General features: G+C 43.3%; 1 protein-coding gene across 1 annotated transcript in view; it reads left to right on the top strand.

The window, feature by feature from the left end:
• The first annotated feature begins 302 nt into the window (after positions 1-302).
• Positions 303-17,014, top strand: part of LOC124719716 (ankyrin repeat and SOCS box protein 14-like) — a 70,152-nt gene continuing 53,440 nt past the window's right edge. Inside the window, exons 1-2 of the mRNA XM_047244920.1 lie at positions 303-857; positions 4,835-4,981. Of these exons, the coding sequence (XP_047100876.1) occupies positions 451-857; positions 4,835-4,981 (554 nt within the window). The 5' untranslated portion in view covers positions 303-450. The remainder of the gene's footprint in view (positions 858-4,834; positions 4,982-17,014) is intronic.

Genomic DNA, 17,014 nt, shown 5'->3' with positions numbered 1-17,014 from the left:
TTGCTAATTTTTTTGCTATGACATAAATAAACCATCTTTTGACTGAGAACGATAACATTTTTAGAAGGTGAAAGCAGTCTATCACAGCACCGCAGTGGTAGTTACAAACCTTAGGTGATCGCGAAGCAGTACGGGCCCTTGTCATTTTAGGGAAACTGGTGATGTTGCAATTGGTTTAGGGTGGACAACACTTTCACAGGTGTTGTTTCATACAGGTATGCATGCGCCTCGTAAAAGTGTTGAGGGTGCAGTGTGAGGGCTGCTCAGTGGCACTGTGTTTCAGGAGCACCCACCATGTCGGCAGTTCCGGAGGTTCAGAACACCACAACCGAGGCCCTGGCCGCCCTGCTAGACGGGGGTGACGGCGCCCTGGTGACGCTGGTGGCGGGCGAGACGAGGGTGGCGGCTCACAGGGCCGTGTTGGCAGCCGCGAGCCCCGTGTTCGCAGCGATGTTCGCGCACGACATGCTGGAGGCCAGCTGCGGCCAGGTGAGCATCGACGACGTGGAGGGCCCGGTGCTGAGGCTCCTGGTCGCCTACACGTATACCCTGCAGGCCCCCCAGCTGCCCGACACGGCCGCCCAGCTGCTCTCGGCGGCCGACAAATACGGCTTGTCGGCCCTGAAGGCTGCCTGCGAGCGGCAGCTGATCTCGCAGTTGGCCGTCGAGACCGCAGCGGTGACGGCCGTCAGGGCAGTGAGGCACTCGTGCCCGGACGCCACCAGGGCTGCCGTCGCCTTCATAAAGGACCACCCGCAGGTGATGGCCACGCGGGGCTGGGCGGACGCTGTGCTCGAGTACCCGCAAGAAGTCATTGAAGTCTGCAGTATGCTCGGTGAGCCACCGGCAGAAGCCAGGTAAGCACGATTCCCTTTTTGGCAGTGCTAGTGTGAATTTGACGTCGTCCTTGCTTTGTTCGTCCTTGCTTTGTTCGTCCTTGCTTTGTTCGTCCCTGCTTTGTTCGTCCCTGCTTTGTTCGTCCCTGCTTTGTTCGTCCCTGCTATGTTCGTCCCTGCTTTGTTCGCCCTGGGTTTCTTTGCTGCCTACATAGCATAAGACCTTAATGTCATCTACTTACTGATCGTCGGTCACGATGCTAAGTCTCTCGCTGTTTTCACTTCTTCTGCTTCTTATCAATTTCGCCTTTCTTTGATTTACTCTGATTCCATATTCTGTACTCATTAGACTGTTCATTCCATTCAGCAAACCCTGTAATTCTTCTTCACTGTCACTGTCTTATATCATTTCACCCTGAATTTTATTAATTCCACTCTACAATCTTTCCATTATTTCCATCATCGCTTCTTCGATGTATAGATTGAACAGTAGGGGCAAAGAATTACATCCCTGTCTGACACCCTTTTTAATCCGAATACTTCATTCTTGGTCTTCCACTCTTATTTTACCTTCTTGCCTCTTGTACATATTGCAAATTACTCGTCTTCTCCTATAGCTTACATGTATTTTTGTCAGAATTTCTAACATTTTGAACCACTTGATATTGCAGAACGCTTTCTCCAGGACCACAAATCCTATGAACGTCACGGAACTTCAATTTTCTTTTCATTCTCCTGTGTATTATCCTTGTCAGAAACGTGGATGCTTCAGCTGTTAAGCTGATTGTGCGATAATTCTCACGCTTCTCTGCTCTTGCAGTCTCCCAAATCGTGATGATTATATTTCTCTCTCAGTCAGATTGTATATTGCCAGACTCATACATTCTACACACCAGTGAGAATAGACCTTTTGCCACCTCTCCCAATGATTTTAGAACTTCTGATTGAATGTTGTCTATACCTTATGCCGTCTTTGATCTTAAATTTTCCAAAGCGCTTTTAAATTCTGATTCTAATCACCACTGTTTTCCATACCGACTCCTGCTTGTTCTTCTGTCACGCCATCCGACAAGTTGTTCCAATCAGAGAGGCCTTCAGTGTACTCCTTCCAACTTTCCGATCTCGCCTCTGTGTTTAACACTGGAATTCCCATTGTGCTCTTAATGTTACCACGCTTGCTTTTAATTCCGTGGAAGATTGCTTTGACTTTTCTATATGCTGCGTCAGTCGTCCCAAGACTCATTTCTTCTTTGATTTCTTCACATTTTTCGTGCAGCCATTTCGCCTTAGCTTCTCTGCACTTCCTATTCATTTAATTCCTAAGTAACATATTTCTCTATTACTGAATTTTCCTGAATATTTTTGAACTTTTTTCTTTGATTGATCAACTGAAGGATTTCTTATATTTTCCATGGTTTCTTCGCAGTTAGCTTCCTTGTACCTACGTTTTTCTTTCCAACTTCTGTTACTGTCGTTGTTAGAGAAATCCATTCCTATTCTACTGAACTACCTATTGAGCTGCTTATTGTTGCAGTATCTGTAGCCTCAGAGAACATAAATCTCATCTCTTCTTTCCTTAGTACTACTGTATTCCACCTCTTTGTACATCGATTGCTCCTGACGAGTCTCGTAAAATTCAGCCTACTCTTAATCACTGCTAAATTCTTATGTCTCTATATCTACTCCTGGGTATGCTTTACAGCCCAGTATCTGATTTCAAAATGTTTGCCTGACAATAATATGGTGTGAGTTTAAACCTCCCATATTTTGATTCTTTTCCAAGTATACCCCCTCGTCTAGTGATTTTTGAACAGACTATACCAGCTATTACGAGGATAAATTTACTGTAGAACTTAACTAGCCTTTCTTCTCTCCTATTCCTATTATCAAGTACATATTCTCGTGTAACCCTTTCTTCTACTCCTTCCCCTACGATGGCGTTTCAGTCCCTCCATGACTATTACATAGTACTGAATTACCTGTTCAATATCCTCACTTTTTCTCTCTCTTCACCTTCAACTTGCGACGCCATCATGTATACCTGAACTATGCATGTTGTTGGTTTGCTTTTGATTCTCACGATAACATAACTATACTCACTTTCCTCCCTGCCTTTCTATTGACACTGAATCCTACTGCTGTTGCTACTATCCTATTCTCATGTGACCAGAAATACGTTTCTTATTTTCTGGCTTCCAACCACATTCGAACTCCTCACTTTCCAGCTCCCGAATCATAGAATGTTATCCTTTCGTTGGTTACTCAACCTTTTTCTCGTGGTCACCTCCCTCTTGGGCCACCTCGCCTGGAGGTTTGAATGGGGGACTAGTCTTTTGCTAATGGAGAGACCGTTATGGCTCTTATTGAATCACATGCCACATGTCATGTTGATGCACGTTATGTATCTTTAAGCAGTTGTTTACATTGCCTTCTGTATCCTCACGGTGTTGATCATTGCCAATTTTTCCTCATTTAGGAGCAGTTTCAGACCTCAAGGGAAAGAGAGTGCCCTGAACCTCTGTCGGCCCCTCCGCCCTCTTTGGAAAAGCTGTTGGCTGAAAGAGGGTGACACCTGATGCTGGAAGTCTTCAGACACCAATGCTGATTATTCTTATTCAAAATTCAAGTGATGGTGAGGTTCAAACCTGGGACTCTGGACTTTCCTGATTACTAAAAAAGACGCTACCCCTAGGTGACTGGCCCCAAAGAGTAGGGTATGACTCCCTGAGATATCCAGTAAAGCAGGAGCCATGAGCACTGGGGCTAGTCGTGCACACTGGGGTCAAACAAGAAGAGAATAATGCAGCCAGCACAGTAATATTGTCACACTCAAGGCTGTGCCTTACAATCACATTTCCTTCTCGTCTCTGTTCAACTATCGCCCTGAATATTTTCCGTGCATTCCCTTTCACTAAACAGACAGGCAATCTCTGCCCCCCCCCCCCCCCTGTCTTGTTTGAAGTTCCCCATGGCGTTACCAGAGATCGTCCACGGAATCCTATGAGGTTTTCCGCTACTGGGATACAGCAGATTATATTCGCTGTCCACCTACAGGTGTACGACATATCTCCCACAACGTCAGTATTGATGTGACGTTTTCATCCAGCTATCATTTGTTGCCTCTGTCTCTCGGATACATATGCTCCATACAAGTCTATTTTGTTTCCTTTTCAATTTAAAAAAAAATCCATATTCAATAGACTACAGGTTACTTCACAAGTTGTAAACGTTGTCCATCAGATAAAATTGCATACACTGCGTAACCCATTTTTTTCTTTTAATGTTGGCCTCTACTGCAAACTGCTCAATTCGAAAATTGTTGTTTAAGAAACACATCACCACTGCTGTCTTTTCAATTAATCGAAATGTGGAGACATTACATGCATATATACAGTTCTATTTGCTTTACTCAAATGCAGATTTTGAATATACTCTTGATAACTTTTATAGCATAGCTCTTGTAATTCTTGTCCATCTTCTTCATTCCCTTGGGCTTCACATCAAACAGCGCCTGCATATCCATGACCATATTGTTTCAACAGTAAGTTGATACCCCAACTTATCAGTTTGTTTCTCTATCGCTGGATCTCTCTCTCTCTCTCTCTCTCTTCCTCCAGTGATATAATTCAGCATCCATATATCAGTTTTCAAATTACTTCACAACCAAAAGTAGCAGCCAGTTGACTTTAACTGCTTCTAAATTCTGTCTGAAAGTTGTTTTGTCAGGGCAGCAAAATTGTTGGCCCTTATGTTTGGAATTTGGTTTGTGCTTCATTTTGAACAATTTGTTGTTTTGCACCTTAAGCCACGCCAGTGGGGAATATAGCAGAAGTAGTGCAGAAAAAGACCAGTTAATTGGTGGCACAGTCAGGTTAAGTGAGGGGCTGGTGTTGTTGGCACTGAGTGTTCTGTTGCCCCGGTGGACAGTCCCTCAGCTGTACCGCCTGCAGTGAGCCCCTGTGTGAACACGCCCGCCCACACAGTGTTTCTCTGTGCAGCTCGCCGACCGCCACAGGGGGCGGGTCCACCCCCAACTCTGACCGTCAACCCCACAGCGGCCACAGCCGGACTCCTGCTGCAGCTGCGCCTCCCACGTCTGCCCAACACACCCCTCCACCTGATGACGCAGCCGTCTCTCGCTTCCGGTGAGTTGTGTTGCCACACGTGCCCAAGTCTTACCCCCACAGTACTGCTTACTTTGGCATTAACCAGCCGATACAGTAAATAAAATAAAATACAGATTCCTTCAGTTTTTGGATAGAGGTTACAGTTGCCATTAAACATTACTCCTTTCTCACTTTTTTGGCTATGATATTTTGAAGATTGAGCACATATGCAGAAGATTTCTCGTTCTCTGTATTTGCCGTGAGAATTACGTTCAGTTCAGAGTCACTCAACTGTAGTTACGTAGGAAGTGTCCCATACAAATCATACCCACTCCCAAAGATTCTTTATATATTGATGCGTTGAATCTAGATTTTGTTTTGAGTGATGATTGTGTGTCTTACAAATTGATTCTGAATTAAATGGGCGTGGAAACGGGATTTTTCACACAATTCCACTCAACAAAACTTATGTGAATGGTTGTAGATATAAGTTATTGAAGACACTCAGGAAGAAATGGAGAAAGAAACGTAAACAGAAATACAAGTAATAATGACAAAAAGTTAATATTTAGTACAGTAATGAGGATACAGCTTGTTTTGGGTATGTCTTAAAATGTAATTCGAATATTCCTTAAATGGTTCCCTGGTCAGTTACATCTGTAGTGACTACTAAAAATCTGTGCCGCACTGGAACAGGAACCCAGATTTGCTGCTTATTGCAGGCAGTCTCCTTGAGCAGTAGGCTGCCTGAGTACACCTCCTCTTCCGACTCAGCTTCTCATCGAAACTTGCACTAGAGTTTATCCCGGAGGACTTCTGGGAAGAGTATCAAAAGGGAAATCTAATCGGTGAATGTTATCCTACTTCAGAGGATGTACATGAGAACCTCTGGTGGTGGTGTTTGCAAACCATGGGTAAAAAACATCATCCACAATGGCATTTCCAGTTACGCCAGCAAACGCACTCAGCTGGTCTAATGGTTGAGGTATCTGCTCTCGAGAAGTAAGAAATGCAGTGGGTGTGGCTGAGTGGAGATGCGTACAGCACTGTATGGCTCGTCACTCGTAAACAAACTCCTGTATTCGATGGATGATGGAGGTCACCAGGTGTGATGAGTAGTGGATTTGATTCACCGAGGAGAAGTTTTGTATAATTCCATGGTATAGTTAACTTTTATTTTTATATATAACCAACAGCAGAGTTTCCACAATGATGATGGTGGCACTACAGCTGAGTTACTAAATACAGTTTTCCTTAATTCCTTCACGAAAAAAGACAAAGTAACTATTCAAGAATTCGAAACCAGAACAGCTGTTGGCGTGAGTGACATAAAAGTATATACTTTAGGTGTTGTGAAGCAACTCAAATCACTTAAGAAAGGCAACTCTTCTGGTCCAGATGGAATACGAATCAGGTTCCTTTCAGAGTATGCAGACACAATAGTGCCTTTCTTAGCAATCATATACAACCGTTCACTTGGCGAAAGGTCTGTTCCTAAAGACTGGAAAGTAGCAAAGGTCACACCAATACTCAAGAAAGGAAATAGGAGTAACCTATTGAATTACAGACGCATACTACTGACCTCAATTTGCAGTAGGATTTTGGAGAATATACTGTACTCGAACATTATGACTCACCTTGAAGAAAATGACTTATCGATACGTAACCAACACGGATTCAGAAAATATCGTTCTTGTGCAACACAGCTAGCTATTTATGCCCATGAAGTAATGAGTGCTGCCGACAAGGAATCTAAGATCGATTCCATATTCTTAGATTTCCAGAAGGGTTTGATACCATTTCTAACAAGAGACTATTACATAGTGTATACGACCCCGAAGATCCGGGAAAGACCTAGGAATTTTTTCATCTGCAGGAAAACCAGGAAAAACGGGAATTTTCTAGAATCCCGGGAGTTTTCCATTGATTTAGTTTTCAGTTAATTTTTTGTCATTTTGACTGGTAATAACCGATACTCTAACAAAGGACATTACTGTATACCGCTACTGCAGAATAATACTGCAGCAACAAAATATGAACGAGGGAATGAAATATAAATTCCAAAGGAAATGCTTCATATATAAACAAAAAACACACAGCGCTCATACAAGTGTCTGCCAACAGCAAAATGTGTGAAAGGCTGTAAGAAGACAATGCAGTGCTTAGTAACAACAAATTACCTCCGATGAGCGTGACGTCACAACTGTTTGCATTAGATTCATTTAAGCAGTTACGAGCGGAACCACGCGCATGCGCAGTTGAGTCGTGTCTGAGTAGTACCTTCTCCCGCTTCTGGAAACAGGAATGTCGCTGTTGGTTCTGTACGCAGCAAACCGGAGTATCTGAACCAGGCGGCAATTTCGATGGCGAGGGGGAAAATTCGTATTGTTGAGGAAATATCATAGATCCAGGGTTGATGCGCAGATCAGGTTGACTTGTAGTGGGGAGGGGGGGTGATCTGTGTTCACATTTAGTGACTTTGCTGTTTCCTCTTTGTTCACTGCTGTCATGTCAAATGAAAGAGAGTGGTTTCTGTGATTACGTATTATCTTCTCGTTGTATCCAAGAAAATGAAATTTTGACAGAAACTTTCTGCCCAGATTGCTACACTAGTAAGGACCAGTTGTACAGCCCCTGGCTAGCAGCCGCTGAAGTTCTGATTCGGAAGTAACGCAGAAAACGTTTTGTACGAATTTGTAACAACGCCTAATGGCAGAACAATCGCGGGGTAACTAAACCGGTGATTCTGGCAGTGTTACTGAAGTTAATCGGCGAACAAATTTTGACAGTAGCAGGAATGTCCACAGAATTGGTGATGACAAGATTGTTGGAATGAGGAAGCAGAATAAACGGGGACATCACACAAATTGTGGAAGGACGAGACTATTCCTAATTTATATAAGAATTTCGTAATACTACTTTCCGATCTCATGCTTGAGAAACTGGTGCGTATGAATGAAATGTGAAACTATTTCCTAACATAAAGCTTTTTGCTTGTTGTAGGCCTAATAGGCATTTGATATATGTACTTACTGAATTATATTCTATCGTGTATTAAAAATGACTATCTGTGCCAATACAGTCTCGCTAATTTGGTGTGTAAGTGTGTGTGTGTGTGTGTGTGTGTGTGTGTGTGTGTGTGTGTGTGTGTGTGTTATAAAATTTGCTACAATATTAGAAAGGCCTGTTTTGTTTTATTTAGCATACATCGACAAAATAGATGTAATCAGATCCAGAAACCACACCAGTCTTGGGTATTATTTGTATTAACAGCTTTTTCAGTATTAGGTAACGAAATTTCGAATTTTCATGCAGCAAAAAGTTTGACCAACTTTGGTGAGGTAATAGATTCTTGTGCAGAAAGCAAAAGCACGCCATTTAAAGCTGTAGCAAGATTAGAGAGAAAAAATGTTAGGAGGTAAGTATTGAAATGTGTACTTTCTTGCTTGTCTCTTGTCTATATTGGTTTTATGCATCCTATATTTCACTTTTGTCACACAAAACAGGAAGTTATTAGCTATTAGGCAATAAAGAGTCCAAATTTTCTGAAGAGTTCTTGTTCTCCCGATTACAAATAATCCCATCCGCTATTAATGGCGAGTTTTTTTTTAAAAAATAAAGATGGGCAGGCTGTCAAACTGGCTGACTGGGAGCAGGAGAGGCACCACAGGACATTTCTATTTCCACAGTCCTGAATATAGTTTGATGTCATCGCTTACAAAATATACCCGTTTCAATTCCACAGAGTGAAATACAGTGACGTGCGATAGGAGAATGCTGTACGAAGAGGCGTGGCACTGCGGTTCGGCACACTTCAGACCATATAACATGTCTTATATTTTCTCGAACACGTATGTTTTTGTTCCAAATTTTTCAGAATGATGTGTTTTACAAGATGCCCTAGGGTACTTTCGAAAATTCGATTTTTTTGGTGTTGACCGGTTCGCAAATATCGTAGATGCGAGGCTGATGCGCAGAGAAGTCTGAACTACAGTGGGCAGTCACCACGTGGCCCGTGTTGACGTTCAGTGGTTTTCCTGTTTCTCCTTCGTTTACTCTCGCGTCACATGAAAGCAAAACGGGTATCTTTGGCCGGGAGGTATCAAGTGAATTAAAATATATTCACATAATTACCGAAGGCTTATATACATTATTAGTTTCATATTTTAATTTGTTTCCACGTTTCTGACATCAAGCACCAATCGCCTTGCAGAACAATGAAGTTATTTTTGTCTGTTTGCTAAAGAAATTTGGCCTTTATTAACCTTTTCTGCAGAGGCATCCAATGTATTTGAAACGAAATTTTTAATTCCACAGTACTGGCTAGTTTAAACTGGTCGCTGCATTTCAAGTGCAAGTTTTCATCTTCTAGCACGTATGGCATTATTCCATAATAATGAACCAAACATGAGATAATGCAGCACTGGTACTCCAAGAAAATTTACATCTGAATCTGGACATACGAATGTGCGCTTTAAGTACCAGTTTAAATGTGCACATTTTAGTATGGTTCACGAAGTTCTGATCTCTTGGAGTACCCTGTGACGTCTTACTGCTTTTACAACGTAATGTAAGATCTTTCAATGTTTTACACGTACGTACATACGGGCTTCCTACGTCATGTTAGCTGCGCAAGCCCGGGGCGCCTCTTACCTGGCGCTCTCCGGCAGCTGCTGGAACGAACCTGTTTCCAGCAGGTCGTGGAAAAATATTGCTAATGCTGGTTTGAAAAGCGTTACTTTCAAAGTAAATATCCTTTAACGTAAGTTGGACTACGCGCGAGGATGTACCATGGAATTCTTAAATCGCGGAGTGTTTGACTCCATTTAAAAATCAACTCTTTGATGACAAGCCATGTAGAAGAATTTCGAACCCTGGAGATCAGACATTATTGAAAATTTTACTGCCACATTTGTGTGATATATCTTAAAGTGTAACACGCGCAAAATATCAACATTATATCGAAAGATTAGCTTCTCTTGCAGCTTATTAACCTTTGTGACCAATATTATATGTGGAAGCTTTGCTTTTCTTGTAGCAACACTATGTATATTAATGTAAGCCATTAACTCGTGTGTTACCGCTGCTTAGCAGGGATGTTGCTATTGGGTGACTACGTCACGCGCCCTATGCCCTGAATACTCGCTGTCATGAGCTGGCGAGATCACGTGACATGAGCTGTGACTGGCTTACAAAAGCGCATAACAATCTCGATTTCAGTGATTCGGAAAGTAACATGCGGTGTTTGGTGGAATTCCAGTGTGTGCTGTCGTAATACGAAAATACGCAACGTACATGTTGCTGCACATCAAAGATATTTCCAAAATGTATCTTTATCCCTGAGTTTCGTTTTCTAAAGTGCCAGGAAATTCTACGCACATGTCCAAACCCATAACCATTCAAAGGATTGATAAGTTTTGCACTTCCGAGGGAAAATATACTGTCACTGAAGACGGAAAAAGTGTTTTCACGCGGGAGAAAGTGTATTTTTAAGCGGGAAATCCGGGAAAAATCCGGGAATTTTTTCCTTGTCCACGTATACATCCAGTATTAATCAAATTTGATACGTATGAAGTATCGTCTCTGTTGTGTGACTGGATTCTTGATTTTCTCGCAGAGATGTCATAGTTCATTCTGATAGACGGCAAATCATCGAGTAGAATAGAAGTCATATACGGCGTTCCGCAAGGTAGTGTCGTAAGCCCTCTGCTGTTCCTTATTTACATAAATGATCTAGGTGATAATCTGAGCTGTCCCCTTAGATTGTTTGCAGATGACGCTGTAATTTACCGTCTAGTAAAATCATCAGACGATCAATTCCAATTACAAAATGATCTAGAGAGAATTTCTTTATGATGCGGGAAGTGTCAGTTGGCACCAAACAAAGAAAAGTGCGAGGTCATCGACATGGGTACTAAGAGGAATCCGCTAAATTTTGGGTATACGATAAATCGCACAAATTTAAGGGCTGTCAATTCGACTAAATACCTAGGAATTACAATTACGAGCAACTTAAATTGGAAAGATCACACAGATAATATTGTGGGGAAGGCGAAACAAAGACTGCGCTTTGTTGGCAGAAACTTAGAAGGTGCGACAAACCTACCAAAGAGAGCCTACATTACACTTGTACGTCCTCTGCTGGAATATTGCTGCACGGTGTGGGATCCTTACCAGGTACGATTGGCGGAGGACAGCTAAAAAGTGCAAAGAAGGGCAGTTCGTTTCGCGTTATCGCGCAATATGGGTGAGAGTGTCACTGATATGATGCGCGAGTTGGTGTGGCAGTCGCTGTAACAAAGGCTGTCCTCTTTGCGGCGAGATCTGTTTACGAAATTTCAGTTGCCAGCTTTCTCTTCCGATGGAAAATATTTTGTTGACATCCACCTATGTAGGGCGAAATGATCAACATAATAAAATAAGAGAAATCAGAGCTCCAATGGAAAGATTGAGGTGTTCCTTTTTCCTACGCGCCATTTGAGAGTGGAATGGTAGAGAAATGGTATGAAACAGGTTCATCGAACCCTCTGCCAGGCACTTCAGTATGAATTGCAGAGTAAACATGTAGATGTAGATGTTGATTCCCTCCTGTATAGAGATTCAAGTACTTTCTGCTTTGATTGACCAAGATAATCAGCTGCAGATTTGATCGACTTTGGAATCCAGTGAACATTTAAAACCTTCCTGCACCTCAGGCAGGCAACAGAAGCACACCCATTTCCACTCGCAGTCATGGAAGACACAGAGAATTAGTGTTGAAATTATATCAGGGGCAGGCAACAAACAGAAATTTTTCAATTTTCGTGCATACAAATCATGCGGGTAATAACGCGTAATTTAGTACAGGAAGTACATACCTACAAGTAAAAAAATTTTAAAAACGCTCAATATAAGATGACAAACACCTACATGTATTACATGCACACTGAAAACATCATTGATAGTGTCGAATTGTATACTTAGTGTCCAGGATAATAGTATTAATAATGCAGCACATGCTGATATCAAAATCAGTATGCTCCGTAGAGAATGTGAAACAAAGCAGAAAAAAATAGAACGCCAGGATGAGATGCAAGACTTGGAAAGGTAAGAAGTGGGGAAATGTTTGGGATGCAAACACGCCGGCCGCGGTGGCTGTGCGGTTCTGGGCGCTACAGTCTGGAGCCGAGCGACTGCTACGGTCGCAGGTTCGAATCCTGCCTCGGGCATGGATGTGTGTGATGTCCTTAGGTTAGTTAGGTATACTTAGTTGTAAGTTCTAGGCGACTGATGACCTCAGAAGTTAAGTCCCATAGTGCTCAGAGCCATTTTGTGATGCAGCGTCAAGGGTAACAGCAGCCATGTCTCCGAGCTGATAGTCCGTGCTGCTGGAAACGTCGTCGAACTGTTCGTGCAGATGGTTGTTGTCTTGCAAACGTCCCCATCTGCTGACGCAGGGATCGAGACGTGGCTGCACGATCCCTTACAGCCATGCGGATAAGATGGCTGTCACCTTGACTGCTAGTGATAAGAGGCCGTTGGGATCCAGCACGGCGTTCCGTATTACCCTCCTGAACCCACCGATTCCATATTCTGCTAACAGTCAATGGATCTCGACCAACGCGAGCAGCAATGTCGCGATACGATAAACAGCAATCGCGATAGGCTGCAATCCGACCTTTATCAAAGTCGGAAACGTGATGGTACGCATTTCTCTTCCTTAGACGAGGCATCACAACAACGTTTCACCAGGCAACGCCAGTCTACTGCTGTTTGTGTATGAGGAATCGGTTGGAAACTTTCCTCATGTCAGCACGTTGTAGGTGTCGCCACCGGCGTCAACCTTGTGTCAATGCTCTGAAAAGCTAATCATTTGCATGTCACAGCATCTTCTTCTTGTCGGTTAAATGTCGCGTCTGTAGCACTTCATCTTCGTGGTTTAGCAATTTTAATGGCCAGTGGTGTATTATTCAGACAACATTCTGCATCACTAGAAATACGTCTTCTCGCCACGGCAACTAAAGACAGTCTTTCTAATTTAGATTTTTTTCACAGTTTTCGGAAAATATTGAAGTTGCTTTTTTGAATTTGTACTGAGGCACAATTTTACTTTCACTGTGTAAAGGAGTGTTGTCGCTTTTTGAACTTTCATCAGGTCCAGTGTGTAATTTTGATTATGTGAGGCAAGTATATGTGACACCCATTGCCCCGGGGGGAGGGGCGGTTTGAATGGAATAAGACGATTTCAAATGTGAAGAAACAGGACACCAGTTGCGTTACACAATTTTTATCGGAACTTGTGTGCTCTTTCTTCACATCGACATTCTTCAAAAACAGACGTTGAAAATGAACAAAAATCTAAACGACAAAACTGGTCGCTGCAGTGGACTGAGGGAACTGCTGGCGTAATCGGCGCCCAGAGCTACCAACAGAAACGGCAAACTTTCAGATTCACGACCCAGTTCTGGCGCTACAGCTGCAGGGTCGATGGCGTTTGCAGAAATGAAAAAGCAGGGAAGTCGACGTGAAGTGTTGCGGACAAATCCGATACGTGACGAAACCGAACGATGGACCCACGAGACACCTTTCAGTGTGCCACTTACATCCAGTTACCGCAGCTTGCACGGTGGTTGTCGGGAGGCGTGAACATCCGTCGTTTTCCTTTCAGTTCTTGCTCTGAGGGGGATAGCTTGTTGATGTAGAGAGTATCCAATAATAAATCAATACTCCAACGAACAGCTCTAAAACCGGGAGTGTACTTACAACATGCAACCCATATTTTTATAGGCAGGCACGTTGATGATTTTGCGCTGATATATCAATCCTTTTCTCGATACATGGGGAGCAGATAACGGTATTTTATTTTGTGTCGATACATCGGATACTGTACATTTTAAAAATATCAAGTCATAGGCAAGCTCTATCATTCCGCAATCGACGTCTGTTAAAACCCGCCGTGCGGCCATCAAGACGTCGGTAAGCCTTTCCCAGGAGCCACCTCAGTACAGGTGACAGCGGCGGCAACGCGCTGCCCTTTTATACCTTGTATACGCGATACTGCTGCCATCTGTATGACCTTCTGTCAGCTCAGCCTGTCTCTGCCTGGAAGCACCCGGGTGGTTCTACAGCGCAAAAGGCCTGCTGTCAATTACAAATCAGAAACTACTCGAAATTGTACGTAGACGGAATAGATTTTAAATAAGCTAAACATTTATTCAAAACAACTGATGCCTTGTCATCCACAAACTAAATACTTTCCTTAGTGAAGTGTGGTTTCACATTTTAATAAACAATATGATGAAATAGCACACCATCGACTGCTGGACACATTTGGAATCGCTGTTTGAGCGAGAGAGATGTACTGGACAAGCTACATTGGATGATACGTTGTCGTGTGGTCTGGCGCGTATCACCTGACATACCTGGGGTTCATGACAGACTCTATCTTTCAGTGCTCCCCGTAGAAAGAAATCCATTTGAGTCATATCAGGGCACCTGGCTGGCCTTTGTACTGCAGCATTCCGTCCCATACAACGGCCAGGAAACTTTCCATTCATTGGTCGCTTTGGAGCAGGCGAAGAGTCTGGGCAGTGGTCGTGTTCGATCCACATACACTGTCGGTTGTCCACGGAACTACCTCCAGAAGAATAGGCTCGATGTTAGTAAGAATATGTGCATACGTATTTCCATTTAAGCGCCCCGTGGAAGAAGTAAGGTCCCACAGTATAATTTCATATCGTGCCAAATCATACATTGGTAATTCAGTACCGTTAGTATTCTACCTGATGAAGCGAGCGCACATTTTCAGAATCGTTTGCCATGCACTGCAGCGCAGAAAGACAAAATTTTGAGCCACGTTCGAAATCACGTCCTCAGGAGTTCCCTGTGGACCGTCAGATGGTAAGGGTGGCATCAATGTAAATGCGGGGTGCGAGAGACACTCGTCTGCTGACCCCTCATTCCTTGGCTATACGTGTGGTGCCACTGTGCCAACTGATAGGCGTCGCAGCCAGAGCGGCTTCCTCCAGTGCCCTGTCTGCTGCAGCCTTCGCCCTCGTCCTCTGTGAGACGTCGAAGCTGCCTCTTCGCACTACTGACCTAATAATGCGTGCAAGCGTCTGGCGCGATGAACGACGACGGAAAGGACAGACATTCCAGTTTCGACAGAATTTGACATTCGCCATATAAAAGTAGTAGTCTAACTTCGCCTCATTAGTGTACATGTCTGCATGCAACGTAAATTGTACCAGAAATGACCTGCATATAGACGACACAGTTGCTTGGTAGTTCTGCAGTGCAGACAAGTAAACAGTGGAGGGGTCTGGTACAGTGGCGTAGCCTAGCCTGGCCGTGTTTTGCTTACAGCGGAGTACCGTGTGTCTGAAACCTCGTGAGTGAGCGAGCTAGCGAGTGCCCGTCCTGCCTACCCGGCCACGTCACGAGGTGCTTCTACGCGATGTTCTGAAACGGCGGGGGGGGGGGGGGGGGCACTCAGGCGGAAACGCTTGCTATTGGGTGGAGCGCGGTGACGTCACGAGGACCCTGGTGCGGCGCAGCCGTATGCTTACACGGCAAATGCGCCGCACCACAGACTCGGTGCCATGTTACTCGTTCATTTTACTTTTGCTTTCGTTCGATACGATCTGTACAAGCCAGAACAAGGTGCACGACAGGTTTTGTACACATTAACAGTAAATAAATGATAATTAAGTTGGAAAATAACTCACTCGTTCGATGAAGAAGCAGATATGAATGTAGTCTGCTTCTACTGCCGTTTATCAGACAACGCTGCAATCCATAACTGCTTCGTCTTTGCGGCACATTTCTTCATTGCTTCCAACTTTGCTTCTTGATTGAGATGCCTAATCCTTACAAATATTCTCGTTTTTATGCAAGGAGTAATAACTGCTTCATGAACCTCAGGAAACTTTTGTTTTGTAATAGACCACAGAGACTTTACGACATTTTTTTGTTTACACAGTCCATTTCCGTGAAAAGCAGCAAATTCTTCTTCAAACAGCAACACTGTTGTTTTCCCATGCTGGCGTTGGAGTGTAAAGACCACCACGAGATGTAATTGATATCCAGTCTGCAGCATGATCTCGTTAACTTTTTGCTCCTGGAAAACCTAGTGATTTATCAATGTTGTGGCACTTAAATGCAATATAGCCTGCAATGTATTTTACCGCATCTGGAAGAACATGTGAGGTTACAGAGTCGTCCCCCATTGTTACTAGATGTCACTAAATTTTCTTCCACATTCACAGTTTCTGGGATATCTCATAGTGGCGCTTCAACAACATACACACAGAGGTCACTGGTAATGAAACTTAAGGATGCAGGATCTGGGTCGACGTCACACTGGGAAGACTCCGTGTTTAATTCTTTAGTAACTGGCGTGTTCCCAGAGAGAGAGATATCACTTGCATTACCCGTCAGTATAAGGATACGTATCCTGTTCCTTCCTTCAAAAGGTATAGATTGTTATGAAATATACCTAATCCTCATACCCTAGGAAAAAAACTTGATTCGGCCTACAAGTTAATATATACCTAACTTTCATACTTTTCAGACTTTCGAAAAGACCAAAGGAAGATTTTATTGAAGCTATAAAACCTTTTTGGAAAGGCAACATTCTTTCTTTGTCACCAACACACATTGCTGGACAGATATCTAAGAATCTGTTCAAAGTATTTTCTCAAATTGAGAGATGGATTCCAAACACACTATGGAGGGATGAGCATTCATATTTTGGAACTCTAGAGTTAAAGACATCAAAGACGTCGTTAACGAGTTCAATAAAATTACTTTCAACGTTTTTATGAAGAACATACTTGAAAGCCTGAGCTGTTTGTCGTGAAAATAGTCGCGCTGCCATCTGTACATTGTGCCTTGCTTGTCGAGTTACGTTTAAGTGCGCTTCAGTAATGTGGTGTCCCATACATTCATGGTGTCGTCTGCTTGATTTGCGAAATAAGTTCTCTCTGTATCGACGCAGTTCCTTCCAAACTTTTATATTTCTTCCGCCCATATCACACGTCACAGCAACAACACCGATTCCAGATTCCTCAACTGCCTTAATGATGCTCTGAA

The sequence above is a fragment of the Schistocerca piceifrons genome, chromosome 11, assembly GCF_021461385.2.
Source record: "Schistocerca piceifrons isolate TAMUIC-IGC-003096 chromosome 11, iqSchPice1.1, whole genome shotgun sequence".
NCBI classification, from domain to species: domain Eukaryota; kingdom Metazoa; phylum Arthropoda; class Insecta; order Orthoptera; family Acrididae; genus Schistocerca; species Schistocerca piceifrons.
The sequence above is the reverse complement of the archived record's forward strand: the minus strand, read 5'-3'. Positions and strand labels throughout refer to the sequence as shown.